Source organism: Scyliorhinus canicula, chromosome 10 (assembly GCF_902713615.1).
Source record: "Scyliorhinus canicula chromosome 10, sScyCan1.1, whole genome shotgun sequence".
In the NCBI taxonomy this organism is placed as follows: Eukaryota; Metazoa; Chordata; class Chondrichthyes; order Carcharhiniformes; family Scyliorhinidae; genus Scyliorhinus; species Scyliorhinus canicula.
The window spans coordinates 137770436-137796851 of NC_052155.1; the positions used below are offsets into that span (position 1 = coordinate 137770436).

General features: G+C 46.2%; 1 protein-coding gene across 1 annotated transcript in view; it reads right to left on the reverse strand.

Annotated features, from left to right (window-relative positions):
• Window positions 1–26416, reverse strand: part of LOC119972676 (exostosin-1-like) — a 255149-nt gene that overhangs the window by 7080 nt on the left and 221653 nt on the right. The window contains exons 9-10 of the mRNA XM_038809779.1: window positions 9491–9651; window positions 5894–6065 (exon numbers count right to left, since the gene is read on the reverse strand). Of these exons, the coding sequence (XP_038665707.1) occupies window positions 5894–6065; window positions 9491–9651 (333 nt within the window). The remainder of the gene's footprint in view (window positions 1–5893; window positions 6066–9490; window positions 9652–26416) is intronic.

The window sequence follows — 26416 nt, forward strand, 5'->3', positions numbered from 1 at the left end:
TTTTGGTCTCCTTACCTGAGAAAGGACATACTGGCACTGGAGGGTGTGCAGAGGAGATTCACGAGGTTAATCCCAGATCTGAAGGGATTGGATTATGAGGAGAGGTTGAGTAGACTGGGACTGTACTCGTTGGAATTTAGAAGAATGAGGGGGGATCGTATAGAAACATATAAAATTATGAAGGGAATAGATAGGATAGATGCGGGCAGGTTGTTTCTACTGGTGGGTAGGGGAAGTAGATTTAGGACTGAGTTTAGGAGGAACTTCTTCACCTAAAGGGTTGTGAATCTATGGAATTCCTTGCCAGTGAAGCAGTTGAGGCTCCTTCATTAAATGTTTTTAAGATAAAGATAGATAGTTTTTTGAAGAATAAAGGGATTAAGGGTTATGGTGTTCGGGCCGGAAAGTGGAGCTGAGTCCACAAAAGATCAGCCATGATCTCATTGAATGGCGGAGCAGGCTTGAGGGGCCAGGTGCCCTACTCCTGCTCCTAATTCTTATGTTCTTATGTTCTAAGACAGGATAAACAAGGAAGACTACCGGGAATACAGGGTGTCAGGATAAAAAGGACTAGGTCATAGCCATGAGTCCATGATCCTCTGACGCACGCCCCTCACCATAAGATAAGCAGCAGAAAAAGTTGCTTGTTCAAACCTCACTCAGCCTCTCATAACATTCCAGCGGAGAGGTAACGTTGTGAACATAAGGGGGGGGGGGGTTGCAACAGGGTACCAACTACAGTGCACAACCTGGCCCAGCCCCACAACCTTGTGCACTTAGGAATCATTAAACCAAGGATACTCAGAATGTGTCAAGACTCAGCATCTCAGGATGTTCCTACTAAGTGCTTTTGAGAAGGAATGACCCAAGCATTAAAGGGCGACAGGATATCAGCTACTGCACCTGGCCTAGTCTGGCACACTCTTGCATATAGAAGTCAGTACCTTCAAGGTACCTAGGATCATGCCAAGACTCTCCACCCAACCAGCCTCACTCCTCACTAACTGCATCTAAGGCCTCACTAACACTAGAAAAGTCACATCATCCTCAACCAAAGAGACCCCATCACTCAGGATAAGAAGAATCGTCAAGACACCACCAATTTGGGAGTCTTGGGAGGAGGCCGGTCTCTCTCTTCTCTCTCTTCCCCCCCCCCCCCCTCTCTTCCCCCCCCCCCCCCCCCCCCCCCCGGGCACACTCTCTCTGTCACACTCCCTCTCTGTCACACGCTGCCTACCCAGATAAGAAGGAACCCAGATGAGGAGAAGAAACCCTCAAGTGAGAAACACCCAGATTAACCAAGGGACATTGGACACAGGGCAGCACCGTGCGCCATTACCAAGAGGATACTAAGGAAAAAAAAGAGCTGCCTCAACAGAGACAAAAACACTGCCTCACCATGGAAGACAAGACTACAATGAGGAGGGGACAAAGGAAGCCTCCATGTGAGACTACTTGGTGGAAGGGCCCATCTCCCTCACCCAGCCTACCCTCAAATCTAAGAAGGGCTCCAACAATGCATACAGCATACAGACTCTCACTCGAACCAAACTGAGCAAAGATTCAACAACCAGGTCCAGGCAAGCACCACTACACATTTCCTCCAACTCTATAACTCCAGAGACATTAACCATAAAGAAGAATTACAAGGAACCAAATTCTCTCTAGGATACATGCACAGGGCTAAATCGCTGGCTTTGAAAGCAGACCAAGGAAGGCCAGCAGCACGGTTCAATTCCCGTACCAGCCTCCCCGAACAGGTGCCGGAATGTGGCGGCAAGGGGCTTTTCACAGTAACTTCATTTGAAGCCTACTTGTGACAAAAAGTGATTTTCATTTCATTTTTCATTTTCATGATCTGTCCGGGCTTTCTTGGAGATAAGCACAGATTCTCAAGGCGGAAAGTGACAAAAACTCCAAATAAAATCCCAATACAACTAGCTCTAACTGGGAGTTTTCTTCAATCTAAGTAAGGACTCACCTAACCTTACCACCCACCATCACCAACCATCCACCTACCTTGCCTGGCTCTACTCATCTTTTCTATAAACTAGGTGAGGGTCTGAAGTGCACTTCCCTCTTTGTAATTGCAAGGATTACAGCACATTAAAAACAGGCCAAAAGTATATACAAACCCCAAGCCACATTAATACATTTTTTGCAAAAACAGGATAACAAGTTCTCATATATCGTACACCGTTGTCAGTAAAAAAGACACCAACATGAATTCAAAGCATAATCACAAGTAAATAACGTTCAGGATTATTGTTGAAATGCAGGATAATAACACCATTTATGACACTTGGAAAGGCTGAAGCCATGACAGGATCGTTGAGCAACATTCAGGACTCCTTCAAATTTGCATTGAATGAAGCGCCTTCACCTCCACCACACCATCACCCCAACGACCGGGCAGCAAGGAACCCAGGCCCCGGAAGGAGGAAACGGCTAGATGCATCCAGCTGCCTCCAGCCCCTCACAACGAAGACAAGACAACATAAGACCAGTGGTTGGGAGCTCCCGGCTGACCCCAGGCCTCGAAGACCAGATACAATGTGCTCAGTCGAACATAAAATACCCAGCCTTCAAACTGAGCTTGTGAAAGCTTGGCACCAACTCTCAAAATCTGTCAGGAATTTGCCCCCGACTCCTCACAAGAGACCAGGTGCACGAATATTCCTTGTTCAGCCTCTACTCCAGAGTTGGTCAGGATAAATGACATACCATGCAACTGAATTTCCTAGGACTGAAGGCGAGCCCTCACTACTGAAATTTCTCTATTAAATAACAGGATTCTCTCACGGATATTTTGCACTCCAAAGTGAGCACCAAAACCTGTACCATGCAGCCGAGATGATTGTCCAGAACATCATTCACAATGGCAGCTATCATCTTGATGCTGACAGCACCGCAGTGGCATACGCCCACTCACCAACAAAACCGCCACTGCAATCTGGGCTCAAGCCACCTCCATCAAATTAATATTTTTTGATTTAACTCAGCTCCTCTGCTGAAATCTAGCCAGGGTCTTTCAGGGACACAGTGCAAGACTTTTATTTCAAACACAAGTAATTATGGGACGTGCATAAGGATAAAATAAAGAATTAAAAGACAAGCAGAGCTAGAGCTCGCAAAAACTCCCATGCTCACATCAAGTGATCTCAAACCGTGTATTTTCTGGGTTTTTTTGTTTTCATTTCTACAATTTTCTTTAAAAAGAAAATTGTTCACCTACTTTGTCAAGATTTTACATTTTGTTGCTACATTCCCTTTTTCCCTCTAGGAAGCCCTGAATCTCAGCAGTATCAATCTGTATAATACATGTCTGAAGACTATCATATCATAGAGGGCACAGTCAAGCCCGATCTTGTACTCCTCTCATGTCCTGACATGCACCTCCAATCAGCAGTCACTGGATGAAAGTTTTAATTAGATACTGTGAAGAGGGATTTCAGGTTTCTCAGAAAGGGGATAGACGAATTGCCTCTCCATTTGTCGTTATTATTTGTCTTTGTGAGGTAAACCATGCAAATAAATCTCAGATGCAATTTCATATCTGGGGCGGAATTCTCCGACCCTCCGCAGGGTCGGGGAATCGCTCGGGGCTGGCGTAAATCCCGCCCCCGCCGTGGCCGGAATTCTCCGCCACCCGGGAATCGGTGGGAGCGGGAATCACGCCTGATTTAGGGGCTAGGCCCGCGGCGATTCTCTGGCCCACGATGGGCCGAAGTCCCGCCGCTGACAGGCCAATATCGCCGACATGGTTTAAACCACCTCTGGTGCCGGCAGGATTGGGGGCGCGATCGGACCCCGGGGGGGTGCCCCCACGGTGGCCTGGCCCGCATCGGGGCCCACCGATCGGCGGGCGGGCCAGTGCCATGGGGGCACTCTTTTTCTTCCGCTGCCACCACCATTATGGCGGAGGCGGAAGAGACCCCTCCTACTGCGCATGCGCCAGTGGTGACGTCAGCGGTGCTGACGCACCAGCGCATGCGCGGACTGGCGAAGGCCTTTCGGGCAGCCCCGACGCCGGCCGGCAAAGGCCGTTGGCGGCGCTTTTGGCGCCAGTTGGCGTAGCGGAAACCACTCCGGCGCGGGCCTAGCCCCTAAAGGCGCAGAGAATTCCGCACCTTTGGGGAGGCCCGACGCCGGAGTGGTTGGTGCCACTCCGCTACGCTGGGTAGGGGAGAATCCCGGCCCTGTAGTGAGATGACAGGAAATGTTACAATTGGGCTAGAGTTTCAAAAGGACAATGAAGGGGGGTGGGGGGAGAGCAGACAGAATGGCCACAGTGCCGTCTTCCTAACATTAGGTGAAAATAAGGATACCAGCATTCCCTGAGCCAAACAAAGGAAATGCTTCTCAACATCTAATAAAGCGAGCATTGAAACAGGAGGATAGAGCTATGAAGGTGTTGCTGGAGAGATGATGCAGGAGGGAGGGCTTTAGATTGCTGGAATATTAGGGCCAGTTCTGAGGAGTTTAGACCAGTACAGGCCAGATAGATTGCATCTACATCTACTACACTCCTGTATGCTTCACCCGATGCCGCTGTCTATGTATTTACATTGTGTACCTTGCGTTGCCTTGTTATATATTTTCTTTTTATTTTATTTTCATATACCAAATGATAGGTTTGAGTTGCTCGCACAAAAATACTTTTCACTGAAATGAAATTAAATGAAAATCGCTTATGGTCACAAGTAGGCTTCAAATGAAGTTACTGTGAAAAGCCCGTGTTAATGAAACCATTATAGATCAAGATGCACTTTGTAATCCGTGTTAACCATAAAACCTGCGAGTAATTGTTCAGCTAAAGGAGTTGTGTTATACTCCAATATTCTCATGTTTATTAAGTATTTTTTCCCTGTTGTTAAAACTAATTAGCGATCCTGTGACTCTGTTCCTCCAGGTTTTATTAAAAGAAAGTAAAGGTTACGTCTTTTGAGTGTTTATTTCCCGGACCAGTATTATTCAATTTTGCTATCGTTGCATCTCACCATTTGCCTGTTATGGCAGGATACTGCAGCTTCCTTGTGTTATTTGTGCGCAGCCATATCAAAGATGAATGCTGCACCTGCTATGTGGGCAGTGGCCTGTGGTACCACCTGCTCCCAAGGTATTAAGGTAAATCTACAAAGCAAGAAATGGCGCTAGGCAAATGAATTTTGAGGCCATTATCTTCAGGAGAGGAGACAGTTGACAATATTTTAAAAATCCAAATTCAATGCACTACAAATGTCACACACTTGGGTGTTATTTTATAATGTACAGTCAATGTGTCAGCTTAGCGGGTGGCACACTCATCTCTGAGTCAGGAGGTTCTGGCTTCAAGCCCCGCTCCAAGATTTGAGTACAAAAGTAGAGGCTAACATTTCAGTGCAATGTGGATGTAAGAGGTCCCATGCACTATTTTGAAGAGGAGCAAGGGAGGTCAGCCAGTGCCCTGGCCAATATTTATCCCTCAATCAACATCACAAAAACAGATCGACTCCCACATTACTGTTTGTGGGAGTTTGCGGTGCACAGATTGGCAGCCGTATACCCTACATTACAAGTGACTACACTTCAAAAATACTTCACTGGCTGTGATGTGGTGCTCCTTCATGGAACACATTTAACGCTGGAACAGACAGATTCATGGGATATGGGAGTGGGCAGAGAAGTAGAGTTGAAGCCCAAGATCAGCCATTATTGTACTGAATGGCAGAGCAGGCTCACTGTGCCAAATGGTTTACTCCTGCTCCTATTTCCTGTGAAAAGCACTATGTGATTGCAAGTATCATTTTAAATCTCCAAACCTAGGTGCTAGATCAGGCTTGAAGTTTAACAAACCTAACTCAGAGATCATAAAACCCACGTTGCTTGGACTCCTTCACTTTCACAAAATTACCTGCTGCATCATTGTCTCTTTATACTGCTTTTTCTGAGTGACTTTAACAGGTGGCAGCTTAGTAACAGCTGAAACCAAGAAGTTCATCAATATGTCTTCACAGTTGGCCAGTTGGTCCACCATGTTTTTCAGACTGGAAGGCAGGTAATGAGTATACAGGTAATGGTAGTACCTACAATAATAAAAGCATATGTCATGAATTAATCATAAATACCGTAAATCTATGCAATGACTTTTAAAACTTTATGGGCGGGATTCTCCGACCCCTCGCACAGTTGGAGAATCGCTGGTGGGCGGCGTGAATCCCTGCTCCCTCGGCTGCCGAATTCTCCGACGCCGGGGATTTGGCGGGGCGGGAATTGCACAGTGCCGGTCAGCGGCCGCGGGCAGCGCCTACCTCCCGGCGATTCTCCGGCCCGTGATGGGCCGAGTGACCGCATGTTTGCGGCCAGTCCCGCCGGCGTAAATTACAACAGGTACTTAGCGGTGGGACCTGGCTCTGCGGGCAGCCTCCGGGGTCCTTGGGAGGGCGCAGGGGGATCTGGCCTCGGTAGGTGCCCCCACGGTGGTCTGGCCCGTGATCGGAGCCCACCGATCCGCGGGCGGGCCTGTGCCAAGGGGGCACTCTCTTCCTCCGCGTCGGCCGCTGTAACAGTCCGCGATGGCTGTTGAACCCACCTGCGCATGCGCTGGGATGACGCCAGCACACGCTGGTGCTCCTGTGCATGCGCCAACTCGCGCTGGCCAGCGGAGGCCCTTCGGCGCCGGGTGGCGTGGTGCCAAGCCCCTACCCTGCCAGCCGGCAAGGCGCAAACCACTCCGGCGCCGGCCTAGTCCCTAAAGGTGCAGAGGATTCTGCACCTTCGGGACAGCCAGATTCCGGAGTGGTTCACGCCATTCATTCGCGCCGGAGTTGCTCGCCCCGCAGAATCCCACCCTATAACTGTGAACACCCAGTTTCTTTTTTGTTTTATACACAGCAAAATGATTCATAATTCATGTCTTTTAATTAAATACAACTCAATAATTTGGTTGAAATTCAGAATTAATCAGTGAAAATGGAGAATGACAAGACTGTTTCCTCAGCAGCAACACAGGTTTAGAACTTTCTTCAACACAAGTTTACTGACATTAGGCTGTACGGTTAAGGACTACTTACAAGTAGAAAAATCAGTGGAACAAAAAACATCAGTTACTTATCGGGTAGAGTGAGGCAGAGGCAGGAGGTGCAGTGAATAATGAAGAAAATTAATTGCTCAAAGTTTAAGACTAAAATGTTTTATTGAGGTGTACAATTTTAAAAGTGCAAAGCAGAAACCAATTGTGGGCAACATGGTAACTGGATAATTTACAAGTATAGAAATTTTTTTTTTTAATGTTGTATGGTTAACTACAAATTCACTGTTAAGTGGTTGATTTAGTTAATGAAAATGGCAGTAGAAATCAATTTCAAAACTCTACCTCTTTAGTAGACTTGCAATTTTCTTTTTAAAGTTTCAATTAAAAAATACATATTGAATTATGAGCTATAAGACAGATATTAAATTTTATCTTGAATTCTCATTGATACACTCGCTGAAAGTTAGAAGAAAAAATGTCATTTGATTTAAAGTGCAACTGTAATGCTAACTTGAAACTCTGCAGATGAACAAAAAGTCAGCACAACTGCTTCCCAATGATAATAAATCCTACATCTGCTTATTTATACTACTGCCATACAGACATTGCGATTTGTTATGCTTATTTAACTGTAACAAAATCAATGGGAACTGATCTTCCTGGCTGCTGCATTCAACATTTAGATGATTTATGAAACACCAGGATGCACATATATTGGAATCAACCAAAATCTGGTCTTTCATTTTCAAAGGCACTACAGAAATCAGGCAGAATCAAGGCTTGCTTGCATCTTGCATTTGTGATAAGAACACAGGCCCTGTATTAATCCCATTTGTAGTGGAGCATTGAGGGAATCATTACAGCCTTCACAACTTAAACCACTCGCGTTTACCCTGGACAGTCCAACCATTTCTCATTATGATTCTTGTCAATTATAATGGCACGGCATGTTAAGTACACTGACTATTTTGAACCATTCAGCAGCTGTTTGCTCCTTGTTAAAGTTTGATTACCTGTCATCAAGGGCCGTGGTTGGGGGGTGTAACGGGGGAATTTTCCCGTTACAGTGGGCTTCATTTGATCTATTCCCTAAATCTAAAGCATTGCAAGAGAAAGCAATTGGCATATTTAAAACAGCAATCTCCAGGCCATTTATTGTAATTAGGTTTATAATGATTCTCGCACAAAAGGCAACTTTTAATAATTGATTGGTCTTAATAAAATCAACCCCTTGTAACATTTTCTCTCCCTCATCAAATTTCATGGGAAAAGCTGTAAAATGTTTACATGGCAGCACGGTAGCATGGTGGTTAGCATAAATGCTTCACAGCTCCAGGGTCCCAGGTTCGATTCCCGGCTGGGTCACTGTCTGTGCGGAGTCTGCACGTCCTCCCCGTGTGTGCGTGGGTTTCCTCCGGGTGCTCCGGTTTCCTTCCACAGTCCAAAGATGTGCGGGTTAGGTGGATTAGCCATGCTAAATTGCCCGTCGTGTCCTAAAAAGTAAGGTTAGGGGGGGGTTGTTGGGTTACGGGTATAGGGTGGATACGTGGGTTTGAGTAGGGTAATCATTGCTCGGCACAACATCGAGGGCCGAAGGGCCTGTTCTGTGCTGTACTGTTCTATGTTCTATGAGATTGTTATTCAACTTCTTTCAGTTTCCCACTTAGTGCCCAGATTATAACATTTTCAATTGAAGTTTAATTAGCATCAAGAAGAGAGCTATGCAGAAACATTACGATAATTTGCAGAAAAACACAAGTTCCTACAACGCAATTGGGGCTCTTTCTTTATCTCTGGTTTGAGAGAAAAGGGCAATTTAAAGTTTCCTGTTTTACAACAATAAAATCTTGACTTTAAAAATTCATGAAGACTAGTTATATTCTGCACTGTATCTGATTCCAACACTTTTTTTTCCGGACTGTGCATTCCAGATGATTGCACACTATAAAATAATAGCCCTCGATTTCTTCTCTAGTTCTTTTGCTCAAATTTTAAACCTATGACCTCTAGTTACCAACCCATGTGCCAGAGAAATTAGTTTATCCCTATTTTCTCTGTTAAAACTCATTTTGAACACCGTGGCCAGGTCTTCCCATAACACTCCCCACTCTGAAGAGAACCTCAGCTTATCTGACTTCTTCACGCAAGTCCCTACTCCTCTCTACTCTTTGCAAGTCTTTGATATCCTTCCTAAAGTGTGGTGTTCCCAGAATTATACACAATATTTTAGCTGAAGCTGAACCTAGATTTGTAAAAGTTTAGCATGGCTTTGTATTCAATGGCCCTTTAAAAAAAATCCATCCTCTGTTTTCCTAACTGCCTTATCAACTTTTCTGCAACCGTCAAAGATTTGTGAGTATGCGCCTTGAAAGAAAGATATAAAACACTGCGCCACAGGCTAGTTGGATAATGACTTGCTGGATTCCCCACAGAGAGGGAGTTTAAGAGCAATGTTTTACTGCCTGCCTAAATACATACCTGTGGTAGATAGCAGCGCCCGTTAGGACCATGGAGTAATCATTAGTCCATTTAGATGTGTACCCCCATCTTTCCTTTGTGCTGTCCCAGAAATGACTGCGAGCTGGGTATCCTACAATTCTCTCAGGGAAGCTTTGCCACACGATGAAGGCAAAATCCACCTAAAAGAGATGAAGCCAAAGTCAATTTACGACACAAATTAAGATTAACCAACCTTCATAATAATTATGGAAGAGTAAATTAGGTAAATCACGAAGGCTACAATCTTTGTTTTTATTAAACTGTGAAATAGACAAAGACAACCATCGCCAAGCAGGCATTAAAATAAATATACTATTCTCACAGGAATAAATTGGTAGAACGTATTTCAACAGTTTCCACCCCACCCACCCAGAGACTGTAAGGCAGAACTTTATGTTCAAATTTGGGTTAAGTGTCTTCTCTTCCAAAGTTGAATAATTTATACATCGATTTCTTAAATCTGGTGCTCTGATGATATATGGAGGGGATTGGGTGACATTGATATTTTCAAGATGTAGTGCAAATAACAATTTTCAAAGCGCAACTGCAAACCCAAATCATACACAAAAAGCAGAAGAGCACAAAGCATGGGATATTTATTCAAGTTTCCTTGAACTAAAGTAATATCTATTTTTAACTGCTCCAACATATGTCGAATAGAATTGGCCTATTTTTGTAGGAGTTTAGAAGAATGAGAGGTGTTTTTGTTGAAACAGAATTCTTCAGAAAGCTGACGAAGATTCGGTGAAGTTGCTTCCTCTGACTAGAAAGCCTAGAAGTAGGTGGTCACAGTCTCAAGAAAAAGGATCATCCATTTAGGACTGATACGAGGAGAAATTTATCACTCAGGGGGTGTAAATCTTTGGGATTATTCATTCCAAATGGCTGTCATTTGATATTGAATATATTCAAGACTGAAATCAATAGATTTTTAAGGCACTAAAGGAATCAAGATGATGAAGGTAGGATTGAAAAGTGAAGTGATGTAGAAATTAAGTCATGATCTTATTGAATGGCAGAGCAAAAATGATGTTGTACGGCCTGCTCCCATTTATGTCATTATCCAAGATTGAAATTAAGGTAAGATTTCACAGACTGCTGTGGGAGACCATTTTGTTTAGTGCTTTGCTAAATCATAGATCCATAGAGTCATACAGCACAGAAAAGACCCTTTGGCCGATTGAATCTGTACCTGTCAAAACCAACCACCTAGAAGTTGTGAAAATCCCCTATTCGCCACACTCTGGCAGCGCCTGCTCAGGTACATGGAGGGAGAATTCAGAATGTCTACTTCACCTCAAGCACGTCTTTCCAGACTTGGGGAGGAAACCAGAGTGCAGCCTTGTGTACCTTGGGATCGCAAGTGCACATCTAAATACTTCTTAAATGATTTGAGGGTCTCTGCCTCCACCACCCCTTTAGGCAGTGAGTTCCAAACTCCAACCACCCTGCGGATAAAAAAAGTTTCCCCTCACATCCCCTCACCTTAAATCCATGCCCCATGGTCATTGATCACCCCACCAAGGGGAAAAGTTTCTCCCTGTCTACTGAATCTGTGCTCCTTATAATTTTAAACATCTCAATCATGTCCCTCCTCAGTCTCCTCTGTTCCAAGGAAAACGATCCAAGTCTGTTCAACCTCGCTTCATAACTAAAACAGTCCACCCAAGAAAATATCCTGGTAAATCTCCTATGCTATTAAATCTCTCCCATAATGGGCATTCCAGAACTGCACACAACACTCCAGCAGTGGCCTAACCAAAGTTTTATACAGTTCCAATATAAACTCCTTGCTCTTAAATCTCTTATGCCTCGGCTAAATCAAAAACATTAAGAGCTTAAGTAGTCCAATTTGGAAATATATTTGGAATCCTTGTTCCAAATGAATGGGGAATACTGATAGCAATTTTAAAAATAAACAGTTTGAGGAGCTCTTGAATTTCTTTGTCACCTTCCTTCGCCTAGTCCACCAGTCCAGAATTCCTCAAAGGCTGCTTCTTGCCCCCCCCCAGATTTAATGTGTACCTTTCTCTTAGTCTTCTTCTACCTTTCCTGATGCTCTCTTAGTTTTTCTTATCTATGAGGCCCATCTTCTACTCTCTCGACCCTATTTCAATTAAATTACTGACCAAAAAAGCCTATTCTGGCTTCCCATACTACCTGACGCTTGTCAGTTTATTAAGCTCTGATTATGTTCCTCTTGTTCAACTCTACCATCGTCACCCCTTGTCTATAGAAAAATTCCTGACCACTCCATTCTATTAAACTATCATCCTATTGCTCTCCAAAGTCCCTGAATGCATTGTCGCCCTCCCTGCGCCCCCCACCCCCCCCAAATTAGAGTCCATCTTTCCTGGGATTCCATGTTTATTTTCCTCCAAACAAGATTCCACCCATCACCATATTGAAACAACTCTATTAAATTTGCAACTGATATCCTCTGTGACTGTGAGGCAAACTATCCTTCTGCACCCTTTTAAAAAATCTTTTTATTTTCATTTTCCACATTTTCGTCAAATACACAAAAGAAAATCAACAACAAATATAGTACCAATCCTCTACACAGCATCCCCTTCAAACCCAAACATCATCCATACATTCCAAGTAAAATGAAACAAAATGACCAAAAGAAAATTAACAGTCATCCCAGAAACAATGTGTTCTGCCCCACTAATAAGCCCCCCCATATGTTCGATGGCATCCAATTCTTGAAAGTACATGATAAACAATCCCCATGAATTGTAGAACGCTTTCATCCTCCCCCACAGCTCAAACTTCATCTTCTCGAGCGTCTAAAATTCCAGCAAGTCCCCCTGCCAAGCCAAGTCACAGGGCGGAGAAGCTGATCTGCACCCCAGCAGGACCCACCTACAGGCAATCAGCGAGGCGAAGGCTAAAACATCTGCCACACGCCTGCCTGCAGCCCGGGCTGGTCTGACACTACGAAAATGGCTTCTAGGGGCCCATGGCTCCAAACTCACATGTACTACTCCCGAAATGACATTAAAAATCTCCATCCAATACATCTCCAGCTTCGGGTAGGACCAAAACAGGTGAACATGGTTTGCGGGGCTCCTCCCACAACACTCACATACATCCTCCACCCCCTCAAAGAGTCGGCTCATCCTCCCCCTGTGAGGTGCGCCCTATACACAATCTTCAGCTGAACCAGCCCCAACCCCGCCCACAGGGTTGAGGCATTTACCCTCCGGAGGCACCTCACACACCACAGACCGTCTTCCATAATCTCCCCCAACTCTTCCTCCCACTTTGCTTTAATACCCTCCAAGGATACCTATCGTCACCCAAAATCGTCCCATAGATCGCCGACACTCCATTCCACCTGCCGTCAATACCTCTTCCAACAATGAGGGGGCCGGCGCTATTGGGGAGCTCTGAACCTCCTTCCTGGCAAAGTGTCGGAGCTGCAGGTCACTAAATACTTCCCCCTGCCCCAGTCCATATTTCTCCCCAACTCAAGTTTCGCAAAACTACCTCCCCGGAACAGATCTTTTAATACCCTGACTCCCCTCTCCTCCCCATCTCTGACACCTCCCGACCAATTTTCCTGGCTCAAACCTATGGTTCCCCATAATCTGCATCTCCCTGGACCCCACCCACAGCTTAAAGTGCTGTCTCAACTGCCTCTTTTGCATTCTTTTGACCTGTCTGCAGTCTTCTACACAGTTGATGACACGATTCTCCTTCAGTACCTCTCCACCATTGCCCAGCAGGGTGAGACTGCACCCACCTGGCCCCATGCTTACCTACCCAATCATAGCCAGAGAATCTCCAATGTGAATCTCTTCCCATTCTTTGTTACCTCTAGTATCCCCCAAAGATCTATATTTTACACCCTCCTATTTCTCATCTACCACAGATGAAATGTTGCCTCTTGACGATGTAATTGGAAAATGTCAGTTGCCACATGTACACTGCCAACATCCTCATTTTATCTTCATCCATTTTATCCCACGATCCCACCACTGTCTCCAAAATGATCAGACTGCTTGTCTGACTGGATGAGCAGATATTTAATCCAATTAAATATTGGGAAGATAGAAGCCGCGAATGTTTACCTTGCCACGAAGTCCATTCCTCTGCCTGGCGAATATCTGAAGCTGAACCAGACTATTCACAAACTTAGTGTTATTTTGACCCTGAGATGAGTTTTCAACCAATTATTCATGCCATCCCCTGCCTCTTTCCACCTCCATAACATCGCCTGACTTGCACAAATCCCATTCAGCCATCACCTCAGTTCGCTGACATACATTGGCTCCGGTTAAGCAAAGTCTTGCTTTTACCATTTTCACCCTTGTTTTCAAATCCCTTCATGACTTAGTAAGTCCGTTCATCTCTGTGATCTTCTCCGGTCCGAGAAGCCTCAGAGATATCCGCGCTCCTCTAATTCTGGCCTCTTGAGCATCCTTGATTTTAATCACTTTAGTAATGGTGGTTAAGCTTCAAGTCCTGGAATTCACTTCCTAAACCTCTATCTTACTTTACCCTCCCCTTTACTCTTTAGCAAGCTTTTCGACATTTGCCCTACTATTGTCTTGTGTCATATTATGTTATATAATGTTAAAGGCACCATACAAATACAATTTATCAATCCTACACCTCTTTTTCTGAATACAATTCCTGACCACTGTCCAATTAAAAAAAATATTTTTCACGCGACGTGGACATCGCTCGCTAGGCCAGCATTTTTATTGCCCATCCCCAATTACCCAAGTAAAGGTGGTGGTGAACCACCTTCTTTAACTGTTGCAGTTCATATGATGTAGGTACACCCACAATGTTGTTAGGGAGAGAATTTTAGCACTTTGACAAGAACTGCTTCAGTATCGAACGAATCGTGAATGGAGCTGAACATTCTGCAATCATCAGTGAACATCCCCAGTTCTGACTTTATGGGCAGCATGGTAGCGCAGTGGGTTAGCCCTGCTGCCTCACAGCGCCGAGGTCCCAGGTTTGATCCCGTCTCTGGGTCACTGTCCATGTGGAGTTTGCACATTTTCCCCGTGTTTGCGAAGGTCTCGCCCCCACAACCCAAAAGATGTGCATGCTAGGTGGATTGGCCACGCTAAATTGCCCTTTAATTGGAAAAAAAAATTGGATACTCTAAATTTAAAAAATAAATAAAAAGTTCTGACGTTATGATGAAAGGAAGGTCACTGATGAAGCCGGCTGGATCTAGGATACTCAGAAACCCCTGCTGTGATGTCCCAGGTCAGAGATCATAGAATTTTACAGTGCAGAAGGAGGCCATTCCGCCCTTTGAGTCTGCGCCGGCCCTTGGAAATAGCACCCTACCCAAACCCACGTCTCCACCCAATCCCCATAACCCAGCCCACCTAACCGTTTTGGACACTAGGGGCAATTTAGCATGGCCAATCCATCTAACTTGCACATTTTTGGACTGTGGGAGGAAACCGGAGTACCCGAAGGAAACCCACGCACACACGGAGAGAACATTCAGACTCTGTACAGACAGTGATCCAAGACTGGAATCGAACCTGGGACCGTGGAGCTGTGAAGCAACTGTGCTAACCACTGTGCTACTGGGCTGCCCTTTTTTTTGGTAAAGGTTCGCAATAAGATATATTTGAATTTAGTGTTTTATGGAAGAATTAAGTTCATAAAACATTGTGCTGGTGCAAGATACATGTTATCATTCGTTACTTATTGCGCTTCAATTTAGCAACGTCAATATTTAAAACCAAATTTATGACATCTTTAGATATATGGTTTTAACAATAGTATTGAAATTTCCTGAAGTTAGGGAGGTGGAAAGGAAATTGATTCATCCGACTAATAAAAACATCAAATAATCAAGGCCAAAATGATTAAATTAACTGAACACTGCATAATCTCCCCCCACCGCCCCCCCTCCCCCATGTGTGTACATATACAAAACCTACAAATGGTGTTAATAGATCAGTAATAAGATTTTAATTAACAATTTTCCTCCCATTGCTAAAACCCAACCAATTTAATCTATATGATAAATTACTTAAATGAACTATCTTCAAAGCTGTATGGACAACAGACTTATTTTAATTAAGATAAGGAAGGAGGATTGTGGATCACTGCCAGATTTTTTTGTAATGGTTTAATAAAATGGTTGCAAAAATCCCAATAATTAATTACCCAGTAACACAATTAAATTCCAACGGAAAAGTTTTCATTTTGCATTTGGCTCTACCCTTCAAAAGGATTTTGAAATTAATCTTCTAATGAAGAGTTCCAGCACAGTGATAGAAGTGTGTAACATAGGGCAGCACGGTGGCGTAGTGGTTAGCATTGCAGCCTCACGGCACCGAGGTCCCAGGTTTGATCCCGGCTCTGGGTCACTGTCCGTGTAGAGTTTGCACGTTCTCCCAGTGTTTGCCTGGGTTTCGCCCCCACAACCCAAAGATGTACAGGGTAGGTGGGTTGGCCACGCTAAATTGCCCCTAATTGGAAAAAATGAATTGGGTCCTCTAAAATTTAGTTTTTAAAAAAACGGTATAACATACTTGAAAATACCTTCTTGGCTAAACAAAGCGCTCCTCTTTATGTTAGCTTGGCTTTGAAAAACAGTTTTCAGAGAGTAGAATATTCTAAATGAATTAAGCTTGTTGCATTACTATGTCATTATGTACATCGAAACATAGACATAGAAAATAGGAGGAGGCTATTCAGCCCTTAGAGCCTGCTCTGCCATTCGTTATGATCACGGCTGATCACCAAACTCAATAGCCTAATCCCGCTTTCCCCTCAGACATCCACTCAGAATAATGGAGCTTGCCATAATTATTGTTTCATCTTTTGCACAGCAGCATCTATTTTGCAACAGTCAGCTGCAGCCTTGGAGCAAAAACACACCAGTTTTTAATAAAAGAATGGTGGCCTCCAAAAAACAAACAGAAGAATAAAGATCTGCTGGATGAATTAATGAACAATTATATTTCAGATTGTGGTAATGGCATAACAGACTACAAAGTCATATTTTTCCCCATGGTGCTGACGTTCACCAGTAAGAGTTTCAGACATCTAGGATTCCTGATAATTAGAGTTCAGCAACCTACAGGTGAAAAACATGTAGGCAGATGCGTGGGAGCACGACTGGGCTCAGTTCTGATGACTTCCCATGACTGAAAAGCTTGGTGACACTCACTGATTTAACTGGGAGCTTAACTTTGCATTAGGATTGTGCAACATGCAGCCAGAGGGTCAAATGTGGCCCTTGAAGTCCCTCTTAGTGGCTGGCCCCTGGAGCCAGTTTGAAAAATCCAGAGAGCTGTTGTGTTATGCTGCTTCGGATAACACAGGCTGCTACTTGATGCAGTCTTAACTAAAGAATGCTCCAGACTCTGAAATGAGTTCAACGTGTTTATTGAACTATTAACACAGTTCTCAAATGAGTTTTACTCTCTGCTAATCTAACTGTAGTAACTCAGTCTAACTGTACCAGTCGGAGAAACCTTTCACATCTTTTGTCCTCTCTGGGGACTGCCATTAACACTCTTTCCCCTTGGTATCTGTGGCCATTAGCAACCGGTTTCCCCGAGTTTCTGTGGTTATGACTCATCTTTCATTCTCACTCCACAGTATAAATATTTCCCACCTTCTCTGTCAGTCAGCTTTGACAAAGAGTCATCGGACTCGAAACATTAGCTCTCTTCTCTCCCTACAGATGCTGCCAGACTTGCTGAGATTTTCCAGCATTTTCTCTAACTGTACCAGCTTGCTCTAAGCCACGTGCTGGGGTGTGATGCTGCTGAGCAACCCTGTCTAACTCTCCAGATGTGTGTGCGCGAAAAGAGGCAGGATGTGAGTGCCTCATGCCTTTATAGTGTTTATGTCATGCCCTTTTTGGTGATGCCACCTGAGTGTCCTGACTGTCCATTGGTTGTGTCCTATTCGGAGTGTTCATGGTTGCATGTTTACGTATCATGACAAGAGCGAGATTAAAAGCACTGAGGGCGAGTGCGTGGGATGGCAAGAGAACGTGCATGCAGTGGGGGGCGGGAGTGAGAAATAGAGAATGTGCGCATGACCAGAAGTGTACGTACGTGCCTGGTTTTTTGGGGGGTTAAAGAAAGAGGTGAAACGACGACAGAGAGAATGCTCGTGCTGGGGAGCAATCAGAGAATGCTTACACGCATGGATGGAGACGGTGTGTGTGAGGGAGGTGAGATGAGAGAATGTGTGCGTGCACATGAGGGGAATTGAGGGAGTGTGTTTGTATGTGGGTGGTCAGAGGGTAAGGTTGAAGAATGTGTCCCTAAATCTATTCACTCCCAGTATCTGGGTTCTCACTCACCCTCAAATGCCATCATGCACTTTTATCTCCTCTTTGTGGGTGAAGGTGGCTAAGTGAAACCTTGAGCCTGGGGTTGAGCCACACACACTCGCCTATTACACTTTAATTCTCTGCTTAAATTTATTATTCATTGCTTTTTTGCTCAGCATGCCATTTCTTTTCATACCTCGGTTTTATTTTTGGGATTCATGTCTAATGTTATGTCAAACTTAATTTTTCTGAAAAACTCATTGGTCACGAGTGAGAAACATGTTGAAATGTGTCCCTCCCCCAAGCAAAAAGATTGGACAAACCTGCTCTGCACCATTAGTGGATAGGAAAGAATCATAGAATTTACAGTGCAGAAGGAGGCCTTGGAAAGAGCACCCTACCCAAGTCCACATCTCCACCGTAGCCCCATTACCCAGTAACCCCACCCAACACTAAGGGCAATTTTGGACACGAGGACAATTTAGCATGGCCAATCCACCTAACCCACACATCTTTGGACTGTGGGAGGAAACCGGAGCACCCAGAGGAAACCCACGCACACAAGGTGAGAATGTGCAGACTCCGCACAGACAGTGACCCAAGCCGCGAATCGAACCTGGGACCCTGGAGCTGTGCAGCAATTGTGCTAACCACTACCGTGCTTTGTAGTGAAAGCTTGAAAAGACAGCATGCATAAAACTGGTGTCCAATTTCCCAACATGGAAATACTCCTTGATAATCCATGAACCCACTGCTTTCGCTGTCAAGAGCATCAGAAAATGCTCAGGCTGCAAATTTAAACTCACACGGCACGTTGGTTTCGGTGCTGCAGGCATCAACTAGGGGAAAAAAATGACAGTGATCTGCTTCTGATGACATTTGACATTGTTCACGCCAATCAATATGCTGTGGAGGGTGACAGCGTGGTGGTCTCATGAGCACATTGGAAGCAGCCCAAGCAGATTGTTATTCAATGTCTAATGCTGCTTTGGCGTAGATCTACTGTTTGGACATCGCTGGTTATGTTAATGCCTTCCCTTAAACAAGTGCATCTGAACAGATGAATTAAGAGTAGGAGTTAGCCATTTGGTCCCTTGAGTCTGCCCTGCCATTTGATAAGATCATCACTGATCTGGTTGTGGCCTTAACTCTACATACCTGCCTACCCCCTATAACCTTCGGGTCCCCTCATTGATCAAGAATCTGTCCAACACGGCCTTAAAAATATTTAATAATCCGGCCTCCACTGTTCTCTGGAGAAGAGAATTCTACAGACTCATACCCTCAAGAGAAAATACAACTCCTCACATCTGTCTTAAATGAAATACCTTAATTTTAACTGTGTTCTCTTGTTCTGACTTATGATAAGAGGAAGCATCCTGTCAGCATCCACCCTGTCAAATTCCCTCTGGATCCTGTCTACCTCAATAAGATAACCTCTCTCTCATTGGTCTAAACTTCTCTAGCCTTTTCTCATAAAATAACCCAGGAATTAGTTGAGGAACCTGCTTAAAGTGCAATTAAATAGTAAAGAAACAAAAATGTATACAGTACTCAAGATGTGGTCTCATGAATGCCCTGTACAACCATAGCAAAGCTTCCCTACTTTTATATCCAACTGCCCTAACATTAAGCATTCCATCTGCCTTCTAATCACTTGCTGTATCTGATATTAACTTGATGTGATTCATGCACAAGGACACCCAGGTTCTTCTGTATATTCAAAGAATAAACTGAGTTTCTATTCTTCCTTGCAAAGTGGACAAGTTAACATTTTCCCACATTATATTCCATCTGTCATTTTTTTCCAACTCACCTAAACCTATCTATGTCCTTTTGTAGACTCTATGTCATCATTACAATTTACTTCCTCATCTATCTTTCTGTCATGAGCAAATTTAGCAATCATCCAAGTTGTAAATAGTGAAGCCTCAGCACTGATAATTCCCGTAGCATTCCACTGGTTACAGTTTGACACTCTGAAAATGACCCATTTATCCCGAGTTTGTTTCATGTTAGTTATCATAGAATTTACAATGCAGGAGGCGGCCATTCGGCCCATCGAGTCTGCACCAGCTCTTGGAAAGAGCACCCTACCCAAGGTCAACACCTCCACCCTATCCCCATAACCCAGTAACATCACCCAACACTAAGGGCAATTTTATCATGGCCAATCCACCTAACCTGCACATCTTTGGACTGTGGGAGGAAACCGGAGCACCCGGAGGAAACCCACGCACACACGGGGAGGATGTGCAGACTCCGCACAGACAGTGACCTAGGCTGGAATCAAACCTGGGACCCTGGAACTGTGAAGCAATTGTGCTATCCACAATGCTACCGTGCTGCCCTTATAGTTAACCAATCCTCTATCCATGATGTGTTACCCTCTATACCTAGCTGCATCACAGACCCCCTCGAGCACCATATAAGGACATTACCATCCAATGTTCAGATAAAGTATTGCTGTAGAGTTCATGGAAGGACTATTGCTATTGGAAAAGTTGAAGAAGTTCTTTCAGTCAGAAGGGAGAAGTGCTGCACCTTTGGAAGGAGTGGTGGGGTTTTGGAAAACTTCAGTACACAACTCTCTCTCAGCTATGGGGGCTATGTTTGAAGTTCCTCTTGGGTTGCAGTAATACAGGGAGATGGAACAGTGGCAAAGAACAAAAGAAGAATACAGCACAGGAACAGGCCCTTCGGCCCTCCAAGCCTGTACCGGTCATGATACCAGCGTTTGGCAAAACCCTCAGCACTTCCTTATGCCGTATCCCTCTATACCCAGCCGATCCATGTGTTTGTCAAGATGTCTTTTGAACGCCATTAATGTATCTGTCTCCACAACCTCCCCTAGCAACGCGTTCCAGGCACTCGCCACCCTCTGCGTAAAAAACCTGCCTCGCGCGTCTCCTCAAAACTTTGGCCCACTTACGCCTATACTGCCTGGTGACTGACCCCTCCACCCTGGGAAAGAGTACCTTCCCATCCACTCTATCCATGCCCCTCATTATCTTGTAGACCTCCATCAGGTCACCCCTCAACTTTTGTCTTTCCAATGAAAACAATCTGAGTCTATTCAGCCTCTCCACATAACTAAAACCCTCCAGACCAGGCCACATCCTGATAAACTTCCTCTGCACCCTCTCCAAAGCCTCCACGTCCTTCTGGTAGTGTGGCGATCAGAATTGTGCGAATGTTCCAAGTGGGGCCTTACTAAAGGTTCTATACAACTGTAGCATGACTTGCCGGTTTTTATACTCTATGCCCGGTCCAATGAAGGCAAGCATTCCGCATGCATTCTTGACTATCTTGTTCACTTGTGTTGCCACCTTCAAAGATCTGCGGACATGCACGTCCAGGTCTCTCTGACTTTCTGTATTTCTAAGAGTTTTGCCATTTACGGTATATTTCCCCACTATGTTAGACCTACCAAAATGCATTACCTCATGTGTCTGGATAAAACTCCATTTGCCATTTCTCTGCCCAAGTCTCCAACCTATCTTATGTCCTGCTTTATCTTCTGACAATCCTCAACTATCTGCCAACCTTGATGTCATCCATAAACTTACGAATCAGACCAGCTACATTTTCCTCCAAATTGTTTATGTACACTACAAACAGAGGCCCAAGCACAGATCCCTGTGGAACACCCTTCTTCTGCTACTCTTTGCCTTCTGTGACCGAGCCAATTCTGTATCCATCTTACCACCTCACCTCTGATCCCGTGTGACAGTCTGCCATGAGGCACCTCGTCAAAGGCTTTACTGAAGTCCATGTAAACAACATCCACCGCCCTCCCCATAATCATCTTTGTCACCTCCTCAAAAAACACGATTAAGTTAGTGAGGCACGGATTTCCGGTGGCGTGGGCGAGCAGGGTGGCCGCAGTAAGAAAAGTTCCCACCGGTGGCCACTATTTGCGGTGCCTTCGGGGATTTCCCAGAGTCAACATTCACCCCCCAACTATCGTCGGCCTTTGGGGCCGTCACGGGCAGCTAGCGGGGCCGGTTTAAAAACCGGCGGAAGAACCCCGCGCGGGTGTCAGGCAGCGGGGGCTGAGGCGCTGGGCCCAGCGCAGCGTGGGGGTCGGAGCAGCGGGGGCGGAGCTATAAGGAGGCCGAGGCAGCAGGCCCGAGGCCAGGGCATGATGTAGGTAGGGTGCCCCACATCGATGGCTCCCACCAAGGATGAAGAAAGAAAGCTTATGTGCGGTCCCAGGGGAGCTCTCGGGGAATGTAGAGAAGAAAGAAAGAAGGTTTAAGGAAGTTGGGGGAAAAGGGTTTTTTTCTTCTCCCCTTTTTTCAAAAAAATAGAATAATTCAGATTGATGAAGGGCAGGAGGTGAAAGGGGAGAGAAGAGAAAAGAAAGAAAAAACAATAAGCCACTAAAGGATGCGAAGAGCAGTGTTGAAGAAAGGAGGAAACGCGGGTTTGCCGTTGAATGAGGACGAGCAAAAGTGCTGACAGGATGGTGGAAGCCGGACCGCAAGACGGGGCCACAGTACTTACAGTGGAGAAGATGACCGAGGTGATGGCGGTGGAGCTGGAAAAACAGTTTGCGATGCACATGGAGGCCTTGAGGAAGGAGACGGCGGTCGCATTGAAGTCATTGGTGGCGGTGGCAAAGGCATCGGCCGAGGTGAGAGAGCAGGGCGAGAAGATGAAAGAAGTGGAGGAGGCCATGTCACGACACAGCGACCAGGTCACCTCGACGGGGGATGAGCTGCGGAGGGTGGTGGAGGTCAACAGAGGACTCCGAGCAAAGCTTGAAGAACCGCTCAAGGCGGCACAATTTGAGAATTGTGGGCTTGCCCGAAGGGACAGACGGCCCAAGGCCAACACAATACTTTGCTAAGAAGTTGGCGGAGCTGATGGGGGAGGGTGAGAACCCCTCCCAGTACGAACTAGACCAAGCTAATCGGTCATTAAGGCCGCAGCCCAAAGTGAACGAACCGCCAAGAGCAGTAATTATCTGCTTCCATAAGTTCTGCATGAAGGAGAAGTTATTAAGCTGGGCAAAGCAGAAGCGTGAGGTTGTGTGGCATGGTACTGCAGTTCGGATCTACCAGGACTTGACAGTGGAGTTGGCAAAAAGACGAGCGGCGTTTGGGCGAGTGAAGGCAGCATTGTACAAGAAGGGGGTGCGATTTGGTGTGGTGTACCCGGCGAAGTTGTGGGTAACGTATAACGCCAAAGACTTTTATTTTCAGACAGCGGAGGCGGCTGAGGCTTTCGTGAGGGCAGAAGGCTTGGGGCAGACGTGAGGAGTGGAACGGGAAGAGAGATTGTGGACTGTGTTTGAGCTGATGGAAAATGTATAAATGCTACAACTTTCTTTTTACATGTGTATTGTAATTTACTTCTGTTTGCACTGTTACAGAGTTCAAGTTAATAGTGGGTTGATTGGCGTTCTGTGTTGCGACGGTTAAATGTTAGTGAATTGTATGGGTTGGATTGTTGGTTTTATTTTTTCTTTCTCTGGGACTGGGTGGAAGAGGACGATATATCTTGGCAGGGGGAGCCACCCGTGCTAGCTAACTAAAGTCAGCTAGTGAGGTGAGAGGAGGGCTGCGGATGTTGGAGCCTGGATAGCAGGCTTCAATGGGCCTATGAGGCGAGTGAGACGGGGGGGGGGGGGGGGGGGAAAGAGAAGCGATGGATGTTGGGAGATGTTGTTTCAGGGGGAAATGTAAAGGGGGTTCGATGTTAACAATGGACAGGGGCGGGTCAGGCTTATGGGGCAGGGCCCGGTGTTATAATGATGGTGGATAAGAAAGGTGGGGGGGGTGGGGGTGGTGACAGACCTCCAGTAAGGATAGTCATGTGAAACGCGAGGGGGCTAGGAGGTCCGGTCAAGGGTGCTTGCACATCTTAAAAGTTTGAAAGCTGATGTGGCAATGCTGCAAGAGACTCACTTGAGGGTGAAGGACCAGGTGAGCCTTAAAAAGGGCTGGGTTAGCCAAGTGTTTCACTTTGGATTTGATGGAAGGGCTCGAGGGGTAGCGGTGTTGGTCAGCAAAAGGGTACCCTTCCAGATGGAGAAGGTATTCACAGATCGGGGGGGTAGATATGTGATTGTGACAGGGGCGCTAGAGGGGAGATTAGCGGCGCTGTTAAGTGTATACGGTCCCAATTGGGACGACGTGGGATTTGCAAAGAAAGTGTTTGGGACCATTCCCGACTTGGACACACATGAGCTGATTGTGGGGGGGGGGGGGGTCTGGAACTTGGTGCAGGAGCCAAGGTTGGACAGATCACGGCCGCGCTCGCTGGTCCCATCGGGGGGGGGGGGGGGCAAAGGCACTGGCTGGGCTAATGGTGGAAATGGGAGGGGTGGACCCTTGGAGGTTCCTGCACCCGAGGGAACGGGAGTACTCGTTTTTCTCAGCAGTCCATAAGGTATACTCGCGGATCGACTTTTTTGTGGTGGGAAAGGCTTTGCTGGCTGGAATCAAGGGGTCGTAATACTCTGCAATTGCAGTGTCAGATCATGCTCCGCATTGGGTGGATATGGTACTAGAGAAGGGGATAGCGCAGAGGCCGGGGTGGAAGCTGGATGTGGGGCTTTTGGGGAACCAAGTGTCCTGTGAGAAAATTGAAAAGGTAATTAAGGAATATGTAGGTTTCAACTGTACGGGTGAGGTGTCAAAGGCAGTTGTCTGGGAGGCTTTAAAGGCGGTGGTGAGGGGTGAGATAATTTTGTTTAAGGCCAGGGTGGACAAAGAGGAGCGGTTGGAGCGGCAGAGGGTAATAGATGAGATGTTGGAGGTAGATAGGGGTTATGCAGAAGATGGGGGACCTAGCAAAGCTGGAAAAGAGGAAGGAATTACAGGCGAGCTTCGACCGGCTGTCCACCAGGTGCGCCAACTCAGAAGAGCAAGGGTGCAGTTTATGAACATGGAGATAAGGTGGGGCGTATGTAAGCAGGTCAGCTCCGGAGGGAGGCAGCGGCAAGGGAAATTCTTCAGGTGAGGGATAGGGCAGGGAAGTTGGTGGTGGCTCCGGAGCGGATTAACAAGGTTTTTGAGGAGTTTTATGAGAGGTTGTACAGATCAGAGCCACCCAGGGGAGACCGTGAGATGCAGGAATTTCTAGATGGGTTGAAGTACCTGAGGCTAGGGGAGGGGGACAGGGCTACATTAGAAGGAGCAATAGTGGAGCAGGAGATAAAGGATGCGATTGGGAAGATGCAGTCGGGGAAGGTGGCAGGACCGGATGGGTCTCCGGTGGAATATTATAAAAAATTCAAGGATAAGTTGGCATCCCTGATGGTGGGGATGTTTGAAGAGGCGTTAGGGAACGGGGTGCTGCCACAAAACTTGGGGCAGGCATCGATTTCACTGTTGCTAAAAAAAAATTAGGATCCGACGGCGTGTGGCTTATCACTTCTAAATGTGGACGCAAAAGTACTGGCGGGTAGGCTGGAGGAGTGCCCCCCGAAGGTGATAGGTGAGGATCAGACGGGGTTCGTGAAAGGGAGGCAGCTGTTTTTGAACATTAGGAGGGTTTTGAATGTCGTTATGGCACCGGCGGCAGGGAAGGAAACAGAGATGGTTGTGGCATTGGACGCCGAGAAGGTGTTTGACCGGCTAGAATGGGGGTACCTGATGGCGGTTCGGGATTGAGTTTGTGAACTGGGTAAAGCTATTATATAAGGAGTCAAAGGCGAGTGTCCGAACAAACAATATCAGCTCAAGATACTTTTCTCTCCACCGTGAGATGAGGCAGGGATGTCCTCTGTCCCCCCTGCTGTTTGTACTTGCGATTGAGCCGTAGGCCATCGCATTAACAGGTTCGGGAGCATGGAAAGGAATAGTGCCCGGGGGGGGGGGGAAAGAGAGAGAGAGAGAGAGAGAGAGAGAGAGAGAGAGAGAGAGAGAGAGAGAGAGAGAGAGAGAGAAAAATAGAGCATAGGGTGTCTTTATATGGCGACAACTTGCTGCTGTATGTGTCGGAACCGAGTGCGTCGATAGGAGGAATATTGGAGCTACTGCGAGTATTTGGGTCGTTTTCGGGGTACACGCTGAACCTGGACAAGAGTGAGTATTTTGTGGTGTCTCGGCCGGGGGCAGGGCTTGGGGGGGGGGGGGGGGGGGGGGGGGGGGGGGGGGGCGCTGCCATTCCGTAGGGCAAGGACTCACTTTAGGTATCTGGCGGTGCAGGTGGCCCGGGAGTGGGGGAGGCTTCGCAGGTACAACATCACTAGTTTGGTGGGAAGAATGAAAGCCGATCTGGCAAGGTGGGGTGGTCTCCCTCTGTCACTGGCGGGTCGGGTACAGGCGGTTAAAATGAATGTGCTGCTGCGATTTCTGTTTATTTTTCAATGCCTACCGATTTTCCTGCCAAAGGCTTTTTTCAGGGAGATTGAGGGAAGGGTTACCTCGTTCATATGGGGAGGGAAGGTGGCCAGAGTGAGAAAGGTGCTGCTACAGGGGCAGCACGGTAGCATGGTGGTTAGCATAAATGCTTCACAGCTCCAGGGTCCCAGGTTCGATTCCCGGCTGGGTCACTGTCTGTGCGGAGTCTGCACGTCCTCCCCGTGTGTGCGTGGGTTTCCTCCGGGTGCTCCGGTTTCCTCCCACAGTCCAAAGATGTGCGGGTTAGAACATAGAACGATACAG